At 42.5% G+C, this 20,553-nt stretch overlaps 1 protein-coding gene across 1 annotated transcript in view; it reads left to right on the forward strand.

Annotated features, from left to right (window-relative positions):
• LOC309352096 (uncharacterized protein) overlaps positions 1-20,553 on the forward strand; it is a 43,446-nt gene that overhangs the window by 9,183 nt on the left and 13,710 nt on the right. The window contains exons 3-7 of the mRNA XM_081880322.1: positions 1,963-2,142; positions 8,511-8,678; positions 8,943-9,044; positions 12,163-12,273; positions 15,545-15,723. Coding sequence (XP_081736448.1) covers positions 1,963-2,142; positions 8,511-8,678; positions 8,943-9,044; positions 12,163-12,273; positions 15,545-15,723 — 740 coding nt within the window. The remainder of the gene's footprint in view (positions 1-1,962; positions 2,143-8,510; positions 8,679-8,942; positions 9,045-12,162; positions 12,274-15,544; positions 15,724-20,553) is intronic.

The raw sequence follows: 20,553 nt of genomic DNA on the forward strand, positions 1-20,553 counted from the left end.
TGCATACTATCCCTTGCTTTTTCATGTAGGAATAATTGCAGTTGTTAACAGTCGTCAACAGGTTTACCATACCCATTGAGTCAATCACCCATCTCCTACTACCCTTCTGAGAAAAACCCTACCCCACACTCCCACTATATATAAGGGTCTGGTGGCTTCTGTTTCAGTGTATCTGAAGAAGTGTGCATGCACACGAAAGGTTATACCAAGAACAAACTTAGCTGGTCTCTAAGGTGCTACTGGACAGTTTTTTAATTTATTTTTAAAAAGTTATTTTCTCTAATGTGCAAATTTAACACTATATTTAACCAAGTAATCACAACTAAAACACATATATTTATCAACTAAGATTTCTTTCATTGGGTGATAGCCTTAGAAATAGTTACTAGCCTTTGATTATTTAGGCTGCAATCCTATATACACAAATAACTTATCTGTGAGTAAGCAGAACTGAACTCAGTGGGGATTTCTTCTGATATATGGTTAGGACTGCACTGTTTGTGCCTGTAAAATATGTAAGCATGTAAGCGGGCAAGTGTATAACACAGATAGAGCCACCTGAATACATATTGCCCAGTCTATATTCAAATATAATTGTAAAATTTTGCATTCAACTAAGTTTTACACAGGGTAGAACCATTAAAATTAATAAACATAAGTTAGCGGTGTCCATTATTTTTAATGGGTGTATTCTGAATAGGACTAGCATTGGATGCAACCCTTTATTTTGATTTGCTTAGAGCAGGCTTCCTCAACCTCCAGATGTTTTGAGACTAAAATTCCCACCATCCCTGACCACTGGTCCTGCTAGCTAGGGATCATGGGAGTTGTAGGCCAAAAACATCTGGAGGGGCGAGGTTGAGGAAGCCTGGCTTAGAGTACTGAAACTGTACATTGATTTAATATTGTTCATGCCTGTTCTGGTGGGAGCCTCACTCCAGTAAACAAGTGTTTTTGCAGGCATCCGTGCTTTGGACTAAAGTCCAAAGTTATAAAAGCAAATGGCTTTGCAACAGAGTTTTATGTTGGGCTCATAGCTGTCAACTTTTCCCTTTTCTTGTGAGGAATCCTATTCGGAATAAAGGAATTTCCCTTTTTAAAAAAGGAAAAAGTTGACAGCTATGGTTGGGGTCCAGAGTGCAAATGGAGATCCTGATCTCTTTAAAGAAAGTGGGAAGACTTTATGTTTGCAAAACCCATGTAAAGTAGCCATTGCTTCTTCCTTCTCAAGAAACAATGGGCACTTCTATAAACAAAGCTTTACCCCAAATGTTCAAGACAGGTTTTTCTCCTCTTTGGTTTCATTGAGTGATTCCCATTTAAAAAAAAAAAAAAGTATCTGCTAATACCGCCTCTAGCTTCCTCCTTTGAAATGATGCTCGGTATCTCTTTTTTTGTTGCGGGGGTGGGTTGCAATGACAGAGGTAAAAGGTAAAGGGTAAAGAGACCCCTGACCGTTAGGCCCAGTCACGAACAACTCTGGTGTTGCGGTGCTCATCTCACTTTACTGGCCGAGGGAGCTGACGTACAGCTTCTGGGTCATGTGGCCAGCATGACTAAGCCGCTTCTGGCGAACCAGAACAGCGCACGGAAATGCCGTTTACCTTCCCGCTGGAGCGGTACCTATTTATCTACTTGCACTTTGACGTGCTTTCGAACTGCTAGGTTGGCAGGAGCAGGGACTGAGCAACGGGAGCTCACCCCGTCACGGGGATTCGAACTGCCGACCTTCTGATCGGCAAGTCCTAGACTCTGTGGTTTAACCCACAGCGCCACCCGCATCCCTTCTGTGAAAGTATACAGAAGTAAATCTCTCATTTCAACATAATTTACTTGCAAATAAATAAAAGTAGGCTTGCAGTTTTATCCTGACGTAGAAAAGGGAGCATGGCTTGTAACATGTATTTAATAGTAAATACACTTTGCTTTTTCCCCCCTCCTGAAAATTGTGCAATTATGTAGCTGCTGCGTTGGAAGACACGGGCAAAATACTGTCTGATGAGCAAGCATTAAATGACGCCAGCAGTTCCCATGAAGAAGCAGTAGATCGTTGGGCCAGACGAAGGAAACAATTCCAAAACAGCAAGAGATGTGGTTCGGCTGGTGGGAGTTCCATAATCAGCAGTATCACAGAAGGATCAAGTGAGTGTTCCACATTTATTGCATTGGTCAGGAAAAGACATTTATACAGAGAGCTATGAATAAATTCTTCCAGTTTGAAGGGAGGAGCGCTCGTTGCATGGCATGGCATTTTCTTGTTCTAAACAGCTTAGATGGGATGGGAAACCATGGTTTGAACAAAACACGGTAGGGGAACCATAGCCACATGTGCAGAAGAGATGAAAGGAACAAATGGGCATGACATGTGTTCTAAGTTTTATAAACCATGGTTAAATACACAGAGAGAACATCTGGGCCCTGTTCTCTTTTAGCATGCTTCTCCACCTATTTATCTATAGATATGGGGGTCAGTCCTGCCAACCTAGTAGTTCGAAAGCACACAGTGCAAGTAGATAAATAGGTACCGCTCCGGCGGGAAGGTAAACGGCATTTCCGTGTGCTGCTCTGGTTCGCCAGAAGCAGCTTAGTCATGCTGGCCACATGACCCGGAAGCTGTACGCCGACCCCCTCAGCCAATAAAGTGAGATGAGCGCCGCAACCCCAGAGTCGGCCACAACTGGACCTAATGGTCAGGGGCCCCTTTACCTTTACCTATGGGGGTCAGAGTCTGGGTTTGTGTGTGTGTAGTTAGGTTTATCTATTTATCTGCGTTTATTTATCTGCGTTTTATTTATCTATTTATCTGTGTTTACCTTTACTCCAAAGAGCTCAAAATGACTTACCTAGCTCCCCGTCATTTCCCCATATTTTATCCTCCAAGAGGATACATTACACCGAGAGACAGCGACTGTCCCAAGGTCATTCAGTGAGTTTCATGACTGATTGGAGATTTGAACCCAGGCCTCCCAGGCCCTCGTACAACAGTTTAACTAGCTGTTATACACGCTGATCCCTAGCAACTACTGGCTTTCCACAAAGCTAGACAATATTCAGTGTAAGAGTGTGGGGGAAAAAACTCTCCAGAATCGTGTCACAGATGCAGAAATAAAATCTCCCCTCTATTCAGATAGATACAATTCTCAAGGGGTTTTCTCCATGACCTCCACTGATTGAATTAACCTTCATAATCTCTTGGCTAAAAGTTATTCCTCTAGCTCATTATTATTTCTGCTTTCCTTTCACTTGTTTAAAAGTATGCCAAATATACTAGTCTGGAGTCTCAAGAGGATAGCGTTCAAGCCTAATGAATTTGTAGTGCAGGCTGATGGGCTCCCCAAGTGGGAATCATAATGTCTAGGGAACAGCAAACGCTTCGATACACACATGCAGATGTCTTCTTCTGATTGGTCAGTAAAACTAAATGAACGTACATATCAAAATAAACTAGGGAAACTATATGCCTGAAATACATAATTAATTATTGCTGTTACATCTACCACTAAAGGAGTTGCATATAGGTTATTTATTTGTATCCTTTTCACTGAAAATGGGATGTTTTTGTGCATTTGGAATCCTCCCTCCCCCACAAATTGGTGAGGTTTTCCAGTTATTTTCAGAATTTGCCAAAGAAGAGGGGGGGGGGGAGAGAGAAGGTTAAATAAAAACAAAAATAGCCAAATTCATCAACTGTACCATTGCTCATATTCAACCTATCCTAATATTTACAAATAAAAAATTAATTCACTGTGGTGTAGTGGTTAAGAGAAGTGGACTCATAATCTGGGGAACCAGGTTCGCATCTCCGCTCCTCCACATGCAGCTGCTGGGTGACCTTGGGCCAGTCACACTTCTCTGAAGTCTCTCAGCCCCACTCACCTCACAGAGTGTTTGTTGTGGGGGAGGAAAGGGAAAGGCGATGGTTAGCCGCTTTGAGACTTCTGAAGGGGAGTGAAAGGCGGGATATCAAATCCAAACTCTTCTTCTTCTTCTATGCCTTTGCAGAAGATTCCTCTAATGAGTACATCACAAGTACAGAATGTAATTAACTGTCAGCCATGAAACAAGGAAAAAGCAATTGCTTCACCCTGCCAAAAATCACATTTATCTGGCAGTTATTTGACTTAATATTGGTTTCACCCCAACCACTTTCTTTAAACACTCCTCTGGAAGCAGATAGTCAGCAGTCCTCCGGCCAAATAGAAGTTGAACCCAGAAGAATGATGGGGGGGGGGCTGTGTGGAATATAGTAAGGAACCGGATCAAGTTGTTTCTGTCAAATGGCTGTTCATTGAGCATTCCTCATAGCCACCCAACAACCCATCACTCCTGACATTCTGGGGAATTTTGGCAGAAGTGGCTTGTTCACATGTTACGCTGCACACATGTACAATCTATCTCTACACATCTATAGGTATTTGTGTGAAAGAGTATACACTTGATAGCTCAATTTTTACGCACACAGACCATGCATTAATTGAACACTACATGTGAATAAGTGTACAAGGGTACAGCTTGGACTTGTGTAGACAGATTGCACACTTGCTGAATGCAATGTGTGAACACTCCTGTTGACACAGCTCAATAAATTGTGGTAAGATTTTGTGTATGTGTGGTTTAAAGTGATAATCCGTGTCAGGTTTGCAAAAGCCTTCATATATCTCCCAAAGCTGTTCTGGAGCACAGTTGAAATCCACATCTTTGGTGCACATGATACGATGCACAATCTATTGGAACATCCCCACTGAAAAAATGGCCAGGAACTGTGCAAGAGCACAGCAATTGCCTTTCCTCATAGCAGCAGTGCCTATCCTTTTTGTAATACAAGTCCTATCAATTGGTTCAATGGAGTGTATCTATACAAGACTCTGGACCAGGCTACCCTCTCTGGATGTTTTGGACTACAACTTCCATCAACCTGACTACTGGCCATACTGGCTGGGGCTGATGGGAGTTGTAGTCCAAAACATCTGGAGGTCTCCAGACTGAGGGAAGCTGCTCTAGTTCTATGCTGGGCCTTCCTTCTACTTGTCTGAACTAAGGACCAGGCAGCAGTACCGTAACTGAGTTAGGCAGGAGTGCCGCTTTTACTGTCTGCCAAAGGCAGTCCTGTGGGCCCACTTGCATCACATGTGCCAAGGCTGACTAACTACTTTCCACATGGTGGGCTCACTTGAACTCATCTGGAACTATCGCTCTGTAGGCTCTTCATAGAGTTGCCCCAGTACCCTTCTTGGGATACATCAAGGTCTAAACAAGGTAGCCTGTTTAAGAAGGAGGAAAGAGTTTGATGGGTTGGCCTTGTGGCTGTGTACAAACATGGACACTTTCTGTTGCATTTTGTTATAAAGGATAACGTTTTCCCATGAGACTCTGAGAATAGCGTCCTATCTATTGAATTGAACTGAATCTCTCCAACTGAACAAGCTACTGAGGTCCAGCGCCGAAGGCCTTCTGGTGGTTCCCTCACTGCGAGAAGCCAAGTTACAGGGAACCAGGCAGAGGGCCTCCTTGGTAGTGGCACCCACCCTGTGGAACGCCCTCCCATGAGATGTCAAAGAGAACAACAACTACCAGACTTTTAGAAGACATCTGAAGGCAACCCTGTTTAGGGAATCTTTTGATGTTTGATGCATTACTGTATTTTAATATTTTGTTGGAAGCCTCCCAGATGGGTGGGGTATAAATAATGTTGTTGTTTAGTCATTTAGTCGTGTCCGACTCTTCGTGACCCCATCAGGATGTATTTAGAGTAGACCCACTGAAATCAATCAATATACTCTGAGTTTGAGGTAGTTGGATTTCATTCAGTGAAATGATGTTGTGTCCATAAATACAGACAGAATGAGGTTTGGCACAACTTTAATCTGCATGATGACTCAGTACTTTGTACTGTAGGTCATAAGCCGCATTATGCTCCAAACAGACCCATCTGAGTCTAAATCATGTCCATGTTTTATCATTTTGTAAGATAGGTTTAGTTGGTATCATGTATAATGGAGTGACTTTAAATTCTAAGGTTACTGTACAGTGTGGATTGAAAAGCACTCAGTAGCAGATGCCACGAACAAGCACTGGGCTTGTCACACTGCATGATTCTTTGAATCATGTATTTAGAAAATCAAACACTGCCCTGTACCTAGAAATGTGACATGCCTAATGACTTGCTACTTGGAAGTGCTACATCATGAATGTTGTGATGCCTTATGTAACACCATGTTGATGAGCGCTGTCTGAGTGACTGAATTAACTGTGAATCACTCATCCATATGATCAAATCTGCTCCTGGGAAACTTCCTCTCCGTCTTTACACAGTGCAACCCTAAACAATAATCACTAAGCTTTAAAGCCTGTGGATTTTGACAAAGATAGTAGATTTGTGGCACATGGACCTTCAGTGGTCAAAACAAGAACACAAAGGTAAGTTCATGTGGGCTTTTGTGTGGAAGTCTATATTTGTGATTTTCTGTTCCCTGATCAAAGTACGCTAAGGTTATGTTACCTGTCAGGAGGGAGCTAATGGGAAGAAAAACCTGGAATGTAAAAACTGAGCCACAGAGAAATGTTTGCTTTCTGTAACTCTGCTTCTGTAATACTGAGCTGAATAAGAGAGGTCCTCAGACCTTGTCGAAATGTGTTGGTCAATGATAAAGATAGTCCTGTGTTCAGAAGTGGAAGAAGAGAATATTTTTAAGATGCTTTTGTGACACACACACAAAAAGAGGCACTTTTGGTTCTAAACTTAGCAGGCTAAAATGGAAGGTGGCTAGATGTGAAAGGAATAAAGTTTGAGATTCTGATAGATTGATTTTTACCTGAACTGAAGAGTCAAGATTAACACGAATGCTCAAACCTCTCCAGCGTTGCTTGAGTGATATTACTTATTATAGATTCACTTTTTCCTTCCCACACACACCCGCTGCTTGCCAGTTTCTATTCTTGACATTAACGAGCATCTCTGAATACTGGCTCATAATACTGAATCTCCAGAAGCTTCATCTGTTTTCCTAAGCAAGAAGAATGCATCAGAGTGCTTGTTTGAGGAGGGCAGACAGCTTGAACTGGGGAGCGGGGCATTAAATCAATGGAGCTTCAGTGGGATGGGGAAAAGTCTGTCTTTGAGCCACTTTTCTGATTTTATGCAGACATAGGAATTAGTGTGTCCTAGATTCCTAGGGCAACAAAAAGGGAAAATAGATTGTGTGACACCAAATACTTCCCCCCTCCCCACATTTTCTAGCTTGAATGTAAAAACTAAATTGGCTAGATGTGCAACTTGTGACCTCCCAAGTTGAAGGCATCATATCAGCTATGCATGGCAGCTCCCAAAACAGGAGCAGTACAGTTTTGGGGCACATGTCTGGCAATGTGTGTCTGGAATTAGGGGGGTGGTGGTCCCAAGTTGCATAGGCTTGCATCAGAATGAAAGTGTCTCTCTCCTGCTTTCTGTTCCTGGTTAGTAGTATTAAATGGTTCGGCACCATCAGGTACCCACACAACCCTGTGGAGCCCACTACCAAGGCCTGGATCCTGCAGGCTCTTTGTTCCTATTGCTGCCTGTTCATCTTTCCTCTCTGAGCCATGAAAGCACCATGGATATGGTGCAGCAGCTTCCAATTGCCATTCTGGGCAGTCGTGTAGGCTTGGGCCCAGAGAGAGGCAGGGCAAACAAATGGGAGCATTGAGGACAGTAGCCAAGGAGTAGACACTCATGGGAAAAGGGGGTGAAGAAGCCATCTTGCCCAAGGACTGCCCTCAAACCTGGAACAGCCACTACATCTCCATACATGTACACACAGAAAAGAAGTGTTTTCAGTGTCCTGAGCATAAATGCCACCAGCGCTAGACTTGAGCTCAGGAAACTTTGGTCCAAATCTTTGCTCAGCCATTGACTTAGTAACTGACTGGCATTGGGCAAGTAGTTTATCTTGCATCATTTGTACATGGTGGGAATGTGACTCATGCATGCACTTTACATCCTCTGGACTACCTCCAAACCATTTGTGTGTGTGTGTTGAAAATCAGATTATTTTACCGCCCATAAGTGTAATCTATTACAATGACTGCGAAGCCTGACCTTTTCTAACTTTATATATTTGGAAACCAAATCTAGAAAGCTTGAAACAGTTAACAGCCTCCTTGGATCAAACCTTTAAAAATGTAACACTTATGTTCACCACTTTTATTCCATTTCTATTGTGCCCTTCTTCCAGGGAGCTCCAAGACTGTTCTCTCCTCTCCCCTCCTATTTTATAAGGCAGTTTCAACAAATAGTGTTTAGGATCACCCAGTGAGTTTCATGGTCCTCTACAGACCATTTACATGTGGGCCCATTGAAATGTGCCTCACTCAGGCCAGATCATTCCCCCTGGCAAGATGAAACGCTTCCACTGATGGAACAACTGCCATAGCACTACACTGAATTCCTCCCTATATCTTTGCCGTAAAAGAATAATAATAAAAAAGATTCTGGGATAGGGAAACAAATCCATTCTCTTATTGTCACTTTCCAGTAAACTCGGAGGATGGCCGTTCAGTGGATCTAGGTCTGCGTGGTGAAAGTGAAGAGAGAGGTTTCTACACTGAGATCTTCCACTCAATGTCTTGGGTGTTCAGAGGGGATGACGCCAGTCCAGATAACAGCCCCAGGTGTCTTAGCAAAAGGCCCAGACCCGTAGCAGGTAACACCTATGGCTTTATTTGTATGTGCCTCAGATCTACAAATGTACATTGTGTATACCGTGTGTGTGTGTGTGTGTGTGTGTGTGTGTACACACACACACAAATTACCAGTTTAAACTGAGAGTCTCACCTGCAGCCAGTTCTCTCTGCAATTCAAAATAACAAAAAAGCATCTGCCTCTGGGGGAGGGGGATTTTTCCAGCTATATTAGAAATGCACGACGTCAGGTGTTTTATTTCTCTCTCTTTTTTGTCTTGTTTTAGTTCGTGAACGAACTGTAAGAATTGCTAAAGGAACGGGCGATTACCCCTGGGGATTCCGGATCCAATTCTCGAAGCCCATCCTTGTAACTGAAGTGGACACTAGTAAGTGATACCCACAAAGCTCATTTTCTTTATGAGCAGATCCTAAGTGACTTGCATGGCAGAGTGCTAAAAAAGAAGCTCAGAGCACCACTGAATTTATGATGACAAAGAGCCTCGGGGCAAACCGCTAGCTGGCAGCTCAACAAGTCTCCTGTGTTCTTTTTATTATTGTTGCTCTGAAGTTGATTTTCTCTGCAATATAGATAGCGACATAAAAGTATCATTCTGCATTATACCCATACTTAATTTTATAGTCCTCCTGCAAATGGATTAGGGGTTGCTTTTGCAAATGACGTTGGCTGTTATACTGAAAATGATAAGAGGAGGAACAGATGCCCATTTATGTGCCATTTACTTATTGATAAATGATCTTCCCTGACTGACTTTTCATTTAATGAAACTAAAAGGGTCAGGCATAGCCTGGGGCAATTTCCCCTCTCAACCATATATCTCTGCTAAGGAGAGGTGATGATCATGACAAAAAAGGTCAGTGATCCATATAAAGCAAGAAACTATTTGGCAGTTTAAAAAATCATACAGGCTTTTTCTTCTCTTTCTGAATTTTTAACAAGATCAGCTCCCTCCATCTGACTTGCTCCTGTAATAGCTAAATAGGATTCCTATATAGGCAGTGCTTTTTTTCTGGGAGGACACAGGGGTACACATACCCCTAAACATTTTGTGAATCTAAGTTTGGCCTCATTGAGGGGCAGTATTTCAATATGAGTAGGAAAATGAGAGAACCCCTAAAAGTTTTTGGTTTTTTTGAAAAAAAGCACTGCCTATAGGAATTATTTAGGATTATAAGCATGAGCCTACTACTTCACAGATATGTTCCTCTCCTTTCCCTCATGCGACTGATTTTGCCATTTCATGCAAGCCTAGTGTACTATGGCTTGTCTGTACCATAGTTTTGCTCACCGGTGAAATCTGCAAGTGGCTGTTTGCAATCCTAGAACACAGAGAAACTATGGTTTGAAGAAACCATCACTTACCAGATTCAGATGAAGTGGCAAGTTGGTTTGCTACTAGATCAGGAATGGAAATTTTCAGTTGCCACCCCCACTTGAGGGAAGAAGCTAGTGTTTGAGAAGCATGCTTTAGCAGTACATCTGAATGCTGTTATAATTTTGAGGGACCGTGGAGCCAGGATGGAGAAGTTGCTGTGTTAGGGCCAACTCCTGATTACATAGGAGCCAACTCCAGTCTTCAGCTCCCCCAGTAAAATATTTGAGGAGTCTGCCCCTCCCCCAGTGGATGGGCATTGCCATTCAAATGGTGTGCACACACTGTGTCATGTAATAAGTTATGTGGGGTGGGCCTTACCTGGGCTCCCCCAATATTTTATTCAAGTTGGCACCCCTGCCTGATTATGACATTTATCATAATTTTCCTGCTATACTGGGACCAGACTTCCATTTCTTCCTTAAGCCAAATGCTTTCTGAAACATTATGTTTGGGTCTTGGGAATGTCAGTGACTGAGGTGGATTTTCAGAAGCCATACACGATTCAAGAGTAGAACACAGAGAAGCCTAAAGTAGTTACCATGAAAACCATTTTGGCCATTTGCTTTAATTTCCAAATGGCAAGAGCCAATAATTCTGAAACAAATTCTTACAAAATGGCTTCTTCTGTCCAAAATGAAGCAAAGAGATCACAAAAAATTGCATCTGAAGTCCTTAAATTGTTGAGCATACTGGAATTGCTTCAGAAATCTCATATCACCTCTCTAGAGTTATCAGTCTGTTGAATAGCAGAATGGTCATAATGTATAATTTATCATTTTGCTTTTTTATGGAAAGAGCAGAAATTCACAGTGGTCTTGTATCTCTCATTCCCTGTTATCCTTCTGATTTCCTTCCCCATTGCTCTAAGACAGGACTCTGGGGTTTATGTTGTAAGACACACTTATTAAATCACAAGGTACTAGTTATGTTAAAATTTTACTTAAGCTAATCAAAGAGGACATTTGTGTGTTTTTTTCTGGGGGGTGGGAAACATGCCTACCTGGTACACTATGACAGTTTAATTATATACTGAAAACGGAAGGTAAAATTATGGTTCTGCTACACATCCTCGTAGGATTCAAATGCACCTACGTTGAACATATTTTCTGCTTATGTAAGTTCTTGTCTATTCCTAGCCTGACTTTATATAAGTCTTCCTATAAAAGTAGTCCATGCAGTTTTCAGCTGCCAAACAATAACCCAAAGGGGGATACCTTAGCACTTTTGAATCAGGCATGCTTTTCTAGCCTACCAGCAATTGTTTTTCCTTCTAAGTGAATTTATGGCTTCCGTCCTTGTTTGCAATAATGAGGAAGGCACGGCTGAAGAGCAAGAAAAATTCAGGCCTTTGACGCAGACTCTGCTCTTTTGTGTTTTGATCTTAAAATGCCTTTCCTTTGAATGGAACAGTGGGTGAGTGGGAATTCTTGCCTGTACTTCTGGTCTCTATACCAACATTGGATCTATTTCGGTTTGTGACATAGTATGATCTCTTTGTTTTCACTTTTAAGGGAGGAATTCAGCATAGCGCTATGGCAATCAGTCCAATATTTTCAGTTTGTCAGGTGGAACAACACTCTCCCCCCATGTTAGGGGAGGCTGTGGCCCCGCGCATGTGTTTTTGAGGAGGCATGACCAGGCACCCCTACAACAGGCTCTGCCATCAGAGCCTGGCTTGCGCCTGGCTGTGGCAACTGCGGAGGGAGGCGATGGAGCACGAGAAAGCTACAGCTTCCTCGTCCCTGGCCGCAGTTACGCCCCCAGGTGCATCCTGGGTACTCTTTGCAAGGGGAGCCACCACAGACTCCTTCCGTGCCCTGTGCCTCGATAACCGTGCCTACGATAACCAAGAATAACTTGAGCATATTCCAGATCTCCTCAACATTGTGCCTTCCTGATGTTTTGGACTACGACATCTATCAGCCGAAGCCAGCATGTGAAAGCTAAACTTTTCTATGTTTGTCAAGTTGCCCCCCACAAAAAAATGGCTGGAAGGAAAACTGATCCCCTGACCCCTTCGTGTTGTATTTATTTATGTTTGAAAGGTGAACTCCTCTTGGCATATTATCAAAATGTCCCGATTAAGGGCCCTTTCCCCCTTCTGTTTCAGACAGCTCAGCAGAAGAAGCAGGCCTCCAGATTGGAGATATTGTGATGGCTGTCAATGGAACGGACGTTAGCAGCATGCCACACTCAGAGGCTGCAAGTTTGGCAAGAAAAGGTAATGATACCAATGCAGTTAACTGCTTTGTGAGTCGAGGACCCGCCACCCGCTTAGGGATAAATAAGATACAAGGACACATGTATTTTAGGTTAATGGGCTAAATAAGGCCACAACTTTATTGGTTGCAGCATGTGAGTGGTATTGGCTTAGGCATTGGATCAATAGATCTATACTTGACTCCACCCCGCTCAGCGGGAAGTCATTTTGAGGGTTAACAACCAGTGGGAGGAGCTTGTTGATGCAAATACAACTGGAAGCTTCCCCTGACGTCACCGGGGGTCGTGCCATGGCCCTAGCCACCAGCAGGGCATCAGACAGGATCCACAACCACCTGATCCCTTTAACAGAATACCCAAAAGGTGAGGGGTAGGTGATGACCACAACCTGCCCTCCAACACACCACACATATTCCAATGCCTAACCGGCAATACCTGAAAAGTTGTGATGATTTGCTACGAGGTAGGCGAAAAACCAAGAGGCTGTAGCCAATTAGCCAAATGGATAAAAATTCCTACCAGGCTCTTTGTGCAACCAAGGCAACCAACCAAGGTCCATAACAACGTCAAAGCGTAGATATGACCTAAAGGAAGGGTGGGCGGGTGAGCCGTCAAATTCCGGAAGCAAAGTGAGGTCGCAGCACTGCCACAGCGCTTAAGTGCGGCTAGACCCCGCCCCCAAGCCAGGCCGATTGGCTGGCTGCAAGGGGCGCGGCGCAGCAGCCGGGAAGCGGATGCAGGGGGCCGAAATGCCCCCCTGCTGATGCAGGAACCGGCTCCTGCTCACAACCCCTCCCCTCGGGTAGCAGGAGAGGTCTTGCTGGGGTTTTTTTGCTCAGGTTTTTTGAACCAAGATTTGTCAGTTTTTACAAAGCAAAAACCATAAACTTAGATAGTGAAAATAAATAGGAGGCAGCCACCTTTTTTTGCTACAGTGCCCTGTTAATGACACAATATCATAATGTGGCAACATTTCCAGGGGAGAAAGAGTGCGTGGCGGCAACATTATTGGGCGTTCTGTCGCTCAACTATAGCTTCATTTCAAAAGTTAAAAAGGAAATAAAATAGATACCAGCCCTTGGGCATCATTTTTTAAATAGATTGTACATAACGTAGCAATCCCACCCCCAACACTTGAATCTCAAAGAATTTTTGTGTTCTCCTATGAATGTCCAAGGATTTATACAGACACACTTGCTCCTGCTCAAAAGTCTGTTGCAAATATGGACAGGGGAGAAATTAAATTCAGTTTGCATTTTTTAAAAAAAACTTCCAAAATCACACTTTCCAAAACAATACATGAACCAAAACATAGCCATCTCTTGAAATCCACACTCCTCGAAATTTTGCAGCACAGTTTTCCAGCCAAGGAATGTGTTCAGACAGGCATACTGTATATTACTAAGGCACAGGGGTTCGTGAAAACAGTGAAAATAACTTATGCATTGGAATAGGGGGAATTGTTTTGCAGAAATGCATATATTAGGCAAAATCACATACAAACATGTGCATATTAAGAGAAATTCGCACTAAAATGCTGATAAATTTTCATGAGGCCTAAAAAAAATAAAATCAAAAACTGATGTGGAAATGGGGAGAGAACTGAAGACTGGAAAAATGAGAAGCACAAAATTGACAGGTCTGCCTGTCACTAACTGAAGGTGTATGGGAGCATTTTGTGCAACTATTAATCAATTCCTTGGTTCAGAAACTATTCAGTCCTTGCCTTGCCCAATTTTGTCTAGTCACATTTGACTATATAGATTTTTTTAAAAAACCACTTTCTAGGAGCCTAACATCCTTCTGTTCACCAAACTCACTACCAAAGAGCCAGCACTCTTCAGGAGCTACAATTAGACTTTTATCTCCATGAGCTAGAGAGTGACAGGGTTGGTGATGAAGGCAGAGCTTGACATTTTTATTCCTACTCACATGTAGCAGGCTTTACACAAGTTCAGAAGGCCCAAAAAGGGCTATTGTGTTATCCAAGATGAAAATGTTTCTGTTGAGAAAATAACTGCTCTGAAAGAAACACACATGAAGGAGCTTTGGCCAGGCTGTTCTCCTAACTGCAGGTGCAAAATAAACTCTGGCCTAGGGATTATTTTCCTTCATGAGCTCTTGCAATAATTGCAAGGGGAAAAGCAGGAGCAAATTAAAGAGAGGCCAGAGAAAACAGATTGACATTTCTGATGTAAGTGTGCTTGAAAGTGCCACAGATTCAATTTAAAAAAAGAAAAAAAATCTTTCAAGAGAGAGCCTACCTATGAATTTTATCACTCAGCTACATTGGGAAAGCTGACTTTGACAGTAAGGGCAAGTTACTTTGGACATGCGGAGACTGATGGAGCAATAAGGTGACAGTGATCCGAGAGGAAAGCCTTAGTTGGATAAAAGACCCTCATTTTCTCTTTGTGCCAGCTACTAATATTGTTATCTGTTCATAGTATCACTTAAGTCTAGGCCAAAATGTCAGGTGGAAAGAGCACATTTAGCAATATTGCTTTTGGGTCCCATGCCTCAAAGACAGATGGGTCCTGACAGTGGCCTTCAAGACATCAATCTACTATTTATGTCTGGTGTTTCCTCAGGAGGAAAATTCATAGCTGGCTCAATGAACACGTTAGACCTGTCTGTGTATAAGAGAAGCAACATCCAGGTGCAACTAATATGTTACTTGATGAGGAGAGTGTTTTATACAGGGGAAACAAAATGCCACTTAAATTAATTTTGAATTATTTCCTTGGGATATATTAAAATCAAACCGTACCCTTTAGTGCATGTCACTTACTTCCACCATATACTGAATTCCACCATGCTATGAATTTGACAGAGATCAATAAAGGTTTAATAATGAAAAATGATTTCACAAGTGACTGACAAATTTACCTTGACACACATACCAAATTCTTTAATTATAGGAGTGCAATGCACACACTTGCGTTGAAGAGAATGGCAGTCACTTACCACATCTATCTCTATTTACTAAGGAGTGTTTTTTTAAAAAATATTATCAGTCAGGATGCCCCCTCGCATCAACCAGGCCTTAGGCTGATTAACATCCAAACACCCTTGTGAAAACAGGGGGTTATTGGTTAGTTTTCATTTTATTATGTATTTTGTGTTCTCGATTTGTATTTTGTATTGGATGAAGGGTGGTATACAAATTTAGTAAGTAATAATAATATAGAAGAGTTTTTCCCACCTCCCTGCTTCATAGACTTGGTTTTAATTTACCTTGTAATAGACCACAATATAATCAAATATTTCAGGTCCAGATATCTTGACATTGTTGGTTGGCTCTGATATCAGTCGTTGTCCCAACACCCCTCGCCCAACATGTCGAGGATATCTGCACAAACGAACCCAGTCAGGAATCCTGAAGGGCTGGAGGAAGAGATGGTTTGTGCTAAAGCATGATGGCTGCCTCTACTATTACAAACACAAAAAGGTAAGGCATGTGTATAATTATTTCATTTGTCCATTGAGGGAGCACGCTGGTAGTGGGTCTGTCCAAATTAAGTACAGTTGTACCTTGAAAATCAAATAGAATCTGTTCAGGAAGTCCATTTGACTTCCGAAAAGTTCGGAAACCAAGGCACAGCTTCCTATTGGTTTCCAATTGTGCAGGCATGCCGGAAACAATAGCGGAAGTCGTGCCAGATGTTCAGCTTCCAAAAAAATGTTCAAAAACCAGAACACTCACTTCTGGTTTTCAATTGTTCAGGAGCCGGAACTTTTGACTCCCAAGGCATTCTGGAGCCGAGGTACGACAGAAGTGGGCAGGCCATACCCATAGCTGTCAACCTTCCCTTTTTTTGTGGGAAATTCCCTTATTTCAGCGTCGTTTCCCACTGCTTCCCACTGCTATCCCAGATTTTTAGATATCCCATAGACTGTCCCTGGGACAGGTGAGGCTGCTGATCCCTTATTTTCAAATCTGAAAGTTGACAGCTATGGCCATACCCTACTCTGTTTTTGAGAGCGCTCTTTTTCTCTCTCTTACACACACACTCTCTTACACACCCATGCATTGGACTTCCGGGAAAGTGTAATGTTAGTCTACTTTTTTGGTTTGTTCCAGTTCACCAGACTCTGGAGCAATCTAATCCAGGCCATACACAAACCTCTGGAGACTGGCTGCTGAGGCAGCAGGGGATATTTTGTCATACCTAATGCATGTTTTGGTCACTATCCTTTGTGCAAAAAGTACATCTGGAACAAATTGCCCTTGTCAGAGGTTGGAACAGATCAGTTACAGAGGGCTTCCCCCTCCTTGCATCCATCTCTCTGTCTTGTCCCTGCCCACCCCCTTTTTCCTCTCCTCCCTGCCTTCTCTCCCTCTGAGCTCCCACCCCACACATGAAATAGGCCAAGGCCCATTTGAAGAAAGCTTGAGGATAGCAGGTCCCCTACCCCTGATTAAAAGGCTCTAATCTCAAAGGGTCAAAATGGATCCTATCTTCAAATAGACATGATATGTTCAACTTCCAATCAGATGAAAATGGAAGGGAATCATCCAAGTCTGAGGCCTGTTCCTCTTCCCTCTTGCAATCTGAGGAATAAATTTAGAGCACACCCTTATTTTTTTTTTATCTACTGGGTGATTGTATAATTATTGATTGCTTTCCAAATTTGATTTAATTACTCTTGGCTTAAAGCAAGTTACGTTTTGAAGACTGTCGCTAGGAGACACATCTTATTACATAACTTCCCCACTAAAATAAGCAGTAACTGTACAGGTAATGTAGCAGAGACATTTACATTCAGTTGTTTTCTGTTTATTTTCTTTATTCATATAAATAATAAACTCAACAATGTTAGAAATTAGTTCACATTTCGTGCTGAGAACCCCTCTTGTACTGAGTCCCTCAAAGAGCCAGTGATAATTTCAAACCATATCCAGCAGGTGGAGAACTTTGATCAGAGATCTTTTTGAAAGTACTGGGGAAAGTCAATGTGTGGGTCCTCAAATGAGATTTTATCAGACCTGAGCACATTTTAGCTCCCTAAACCATCTACTATCATGAAATAAAGGGTCAGTGTAACTGGAAAGAGCTGACGTGCACTGGTAGAGCATCTGCTTTGTCAATGGTCCAGCATCTTCAGGTTGAACTGGAAAAGATTCTTGTCCGAAACCTTGGACAGCCATTTGCAGATGGACCAGTACTTTCACTCAGTATATGGCAGCTTCCTATGTTCCTAATTGAAGCTGGATTCTTAAGATAGACCCAAAATATGACCTATTCTGTGTGTGAATGGGTGTGCATATATGTTTGACAACATGATTCCCCCCCCCCTTTTTTTTTTTTTTTGCATACAACGCTAAGTTGTTAACAGGGCGGTTGTGTGTCACTTAATCTAAATAGTATGTTAAACGTTAGGGGCTAACTTCTCCACTTAGTCTAGAAAAGTGGACTTCAACAGGTGGGTCACGACCCACTTCTGGAATACCACCTGAGGTGGGTCACAATAACAGCCAGGAGTGTCAGCTTGGCCCCACAACTGTGGGCACCCAGGGCTATGGGTGCCATGCAGCCTGCATGGCCCTGGCACCAAAAGTTGTGGGTGGCCAGCCCCTTCATGGGGAATTTTGTGGGCGCTTGGGGCCCCAGGGAGTTGGCAGCTGTGATAATAGCAGTACCACCAGGCAAATATATGGCAAAAAGTTAATAAAAAGGTTGAGAACCCACCATATGGGAAACCTCTGCAGAGGACTGCAGTGCCTGGAGACAGGCAGTCAGGTTGTGACAGCAGTGACCAGAGGAGGAATGACCACTGGGAGGCTTGCAGAGAGAAGAAATGCCATGGTGCATCCAGACACCTTCATCTGCCCCACCTTCAATGTCTTTCCCATATCAGTCTCTACAGCCACAGCAGGCGCTGTAACTCTCCAATGGTTTTACTTCACACACATACACCCCCAAGGTACACACTTCCAATGTCTCCCGAGACAGACAGATGCCAACACAACACACAGGTCCTGAGTTTGACAAGGTTGAAGTCAACCCCTCCAAAGAGTGTGAGATATGATCCATCAGCTACAAAACATCTACTTTATATATGTAGTAGTGCTTAAGGAGTCTTGGCAGTTAATCATAGTCTCCCAATACCGTATGTACAAATGAGGAACTGTGATGAATGGCTTCCAAACAAATTAAGATTTGGAATAAAACTTTACCCCACTAAAACACTCCATTCCATTCCCACTCCTAACATGCTTTTTTATATCCCCATCAGTCATTCAGCACTTTATGAGTCATCATCAATAGTCCTCATTGGTCAATTTAGGGAGTCTATCCTCTTAAGTCCCCCTTCCCCAATATTTAATTTTACTGTTTACAATTGGATTCAAATGGGTTATTGAATATTTATTTATTTGATATAAGTTGTTTATTTTAAAGTTATTGTGACTTTTTATATTGGATCAGATTGTTACTATTAACATTTGATGTTTTATTCTTATTTTATGTGTGTTGGAAGCCGCCCAGAGTGGATGGGGCAACCCAGCCAGATGGGCGCGGTATAAATAAAACATTATTATTATTATTATTATTATTATTATTATTATTATTATTATTACTTTTCTACAACCCAACCCTACTGAAAACTTCCTTTGGGGTGAGGTGTGATATTTTGGCTACATAAGAAATGACACTCATGTCTCAACACTGGAAACAAAGGGGATGATAAGGCCTTTTTATCATTAAAATGCTCAACACTAACCAATTTTTTGCTTATAGAGAGATTTGTTTGCATTTGCAAGTGCTTATTTAAGATCTACATATGTGTTTTGACTTTTTTTTTTAATGAAAGAGGCTTAGCCTCAGGACCTGTAGCGCCTGCTTCCTCTTCCTGCTCAAGGACCCACAGATATTGCAGAGACAGGAAGTGAAATGAGCCACAGCTCCCTAGAGAATCATTGCTTACCACCAAGGAGAGGATTGGGACAAGTCCCAACATCCTCAGTGGGAAAAATGATGCTATCAGCATCTATTTCTGCTGGGGAGAAGGCCATTCCAGTAGCTTCATTTCCAACCAGGGATGCTGGGACTCCGAGGCTCTTTTTTGTTGGTTAAGGTTGGTGTGCAAGGAAGTTGGAGCATCTGCTATCAACTTCAGTACCAACAGCTCCCCACTTCTCTTTGCGGGCACTTGGAAGGAAAGGCATCAGCAGGAGTTCACATTTGCAAGGTGACCCGAGTTTTGCTCACCTTGCAAATGCAAGCAGTTGTTCAAACAGGGGTGCTCCCATTTGCAAATCCCCTCCCTTTAAACAAAAACAAAACTCGTCACCTTTCTGTGCTATTCTGATTCCGATGTCACACAATATGAGAAAGGAGCAGCAGATGGAAGTCATTTTTAATTTCTTGTTTTACAAGTTTTACAATCGTTCACATCATTGGGAGCACAAATGTTGTTAGTTATAAGAATTGTGTTGTTTCATATATTGCTATTGTCTGTTTGTCAATTTATAGTTTGTTTATTTGATTGTATGTTGGTTGGTTGGCTGGTTGGCTGGTTGGTTGGTTTGCTTTCCTGGCATGAATGTATCTATTTGATAAACAATAAAGATATACAGTGGTACCTCGGGTTAAGTACTTAATTTGTTCCGGAGGTCCGTACTTAACCTGAAACTGTTCTTAACCTGAAGCACCACTTTAGCTAATGGGACCTCCTGCTGCTGCCACACCGCCAGAGCATGATTTCTGTTCTCATCCTGAAGCAAAGTTCTTAACCTGAAGCACTATTTCTGGGTTAGCAGAGTCTGTAACCTGAAGCGTATGTAACCTGAAGTCTATGTAACCCAAGGTACCACTGTATTTAAAAGAGAGAGAGAAAGGAGCAGCAGCAAATAGTCGTGTTGCTCAAAACTGTATAAGATTTCTCGGTGGCTTACCGGCAGACATTTCCTCCCAAAGGTAGATACATAAAACTCTATTTAAGAACCACACTCTGCATTACAGTAGGTGCACAAGCTCAGTGCCTTCAGGAGGCCCCAAGGCAAAGAGCTTGTGCAACTGCGTAGCAAAGGACAGCAAGAAAGACAGGGAAAGACCGTGTACTTCCTCACCACAGCAGCGGGTCACTCAGACAATCTAGGTCAACAGAACCTAGTCTTATAAACTATTAATAGATGGCTTAGCCTGATTATCACCAGAGGGCGTTGGTTATCTGAAGATGTGTATTGCCTGGGCTATCTTATTATCTCAGTCTATTCTTTTCTAAGCCAGGTAAACCTAATCCCGCAAGTGTGGGTTGTGCGTACACAAGCAAGCTT

The sequence above is a fragment of the Podarcis erhardii genome, assembly GCF_964252035.2.
Source record: "Podarcis erhardii genome assembly, chromosome: 11".
Classification (NCBI taxonomy): Eukaryota; Metazoa; Chordata; class Lepidosauria; order Squamata; family Lacertidae; genus Podarcis; species Podarcis erhardii.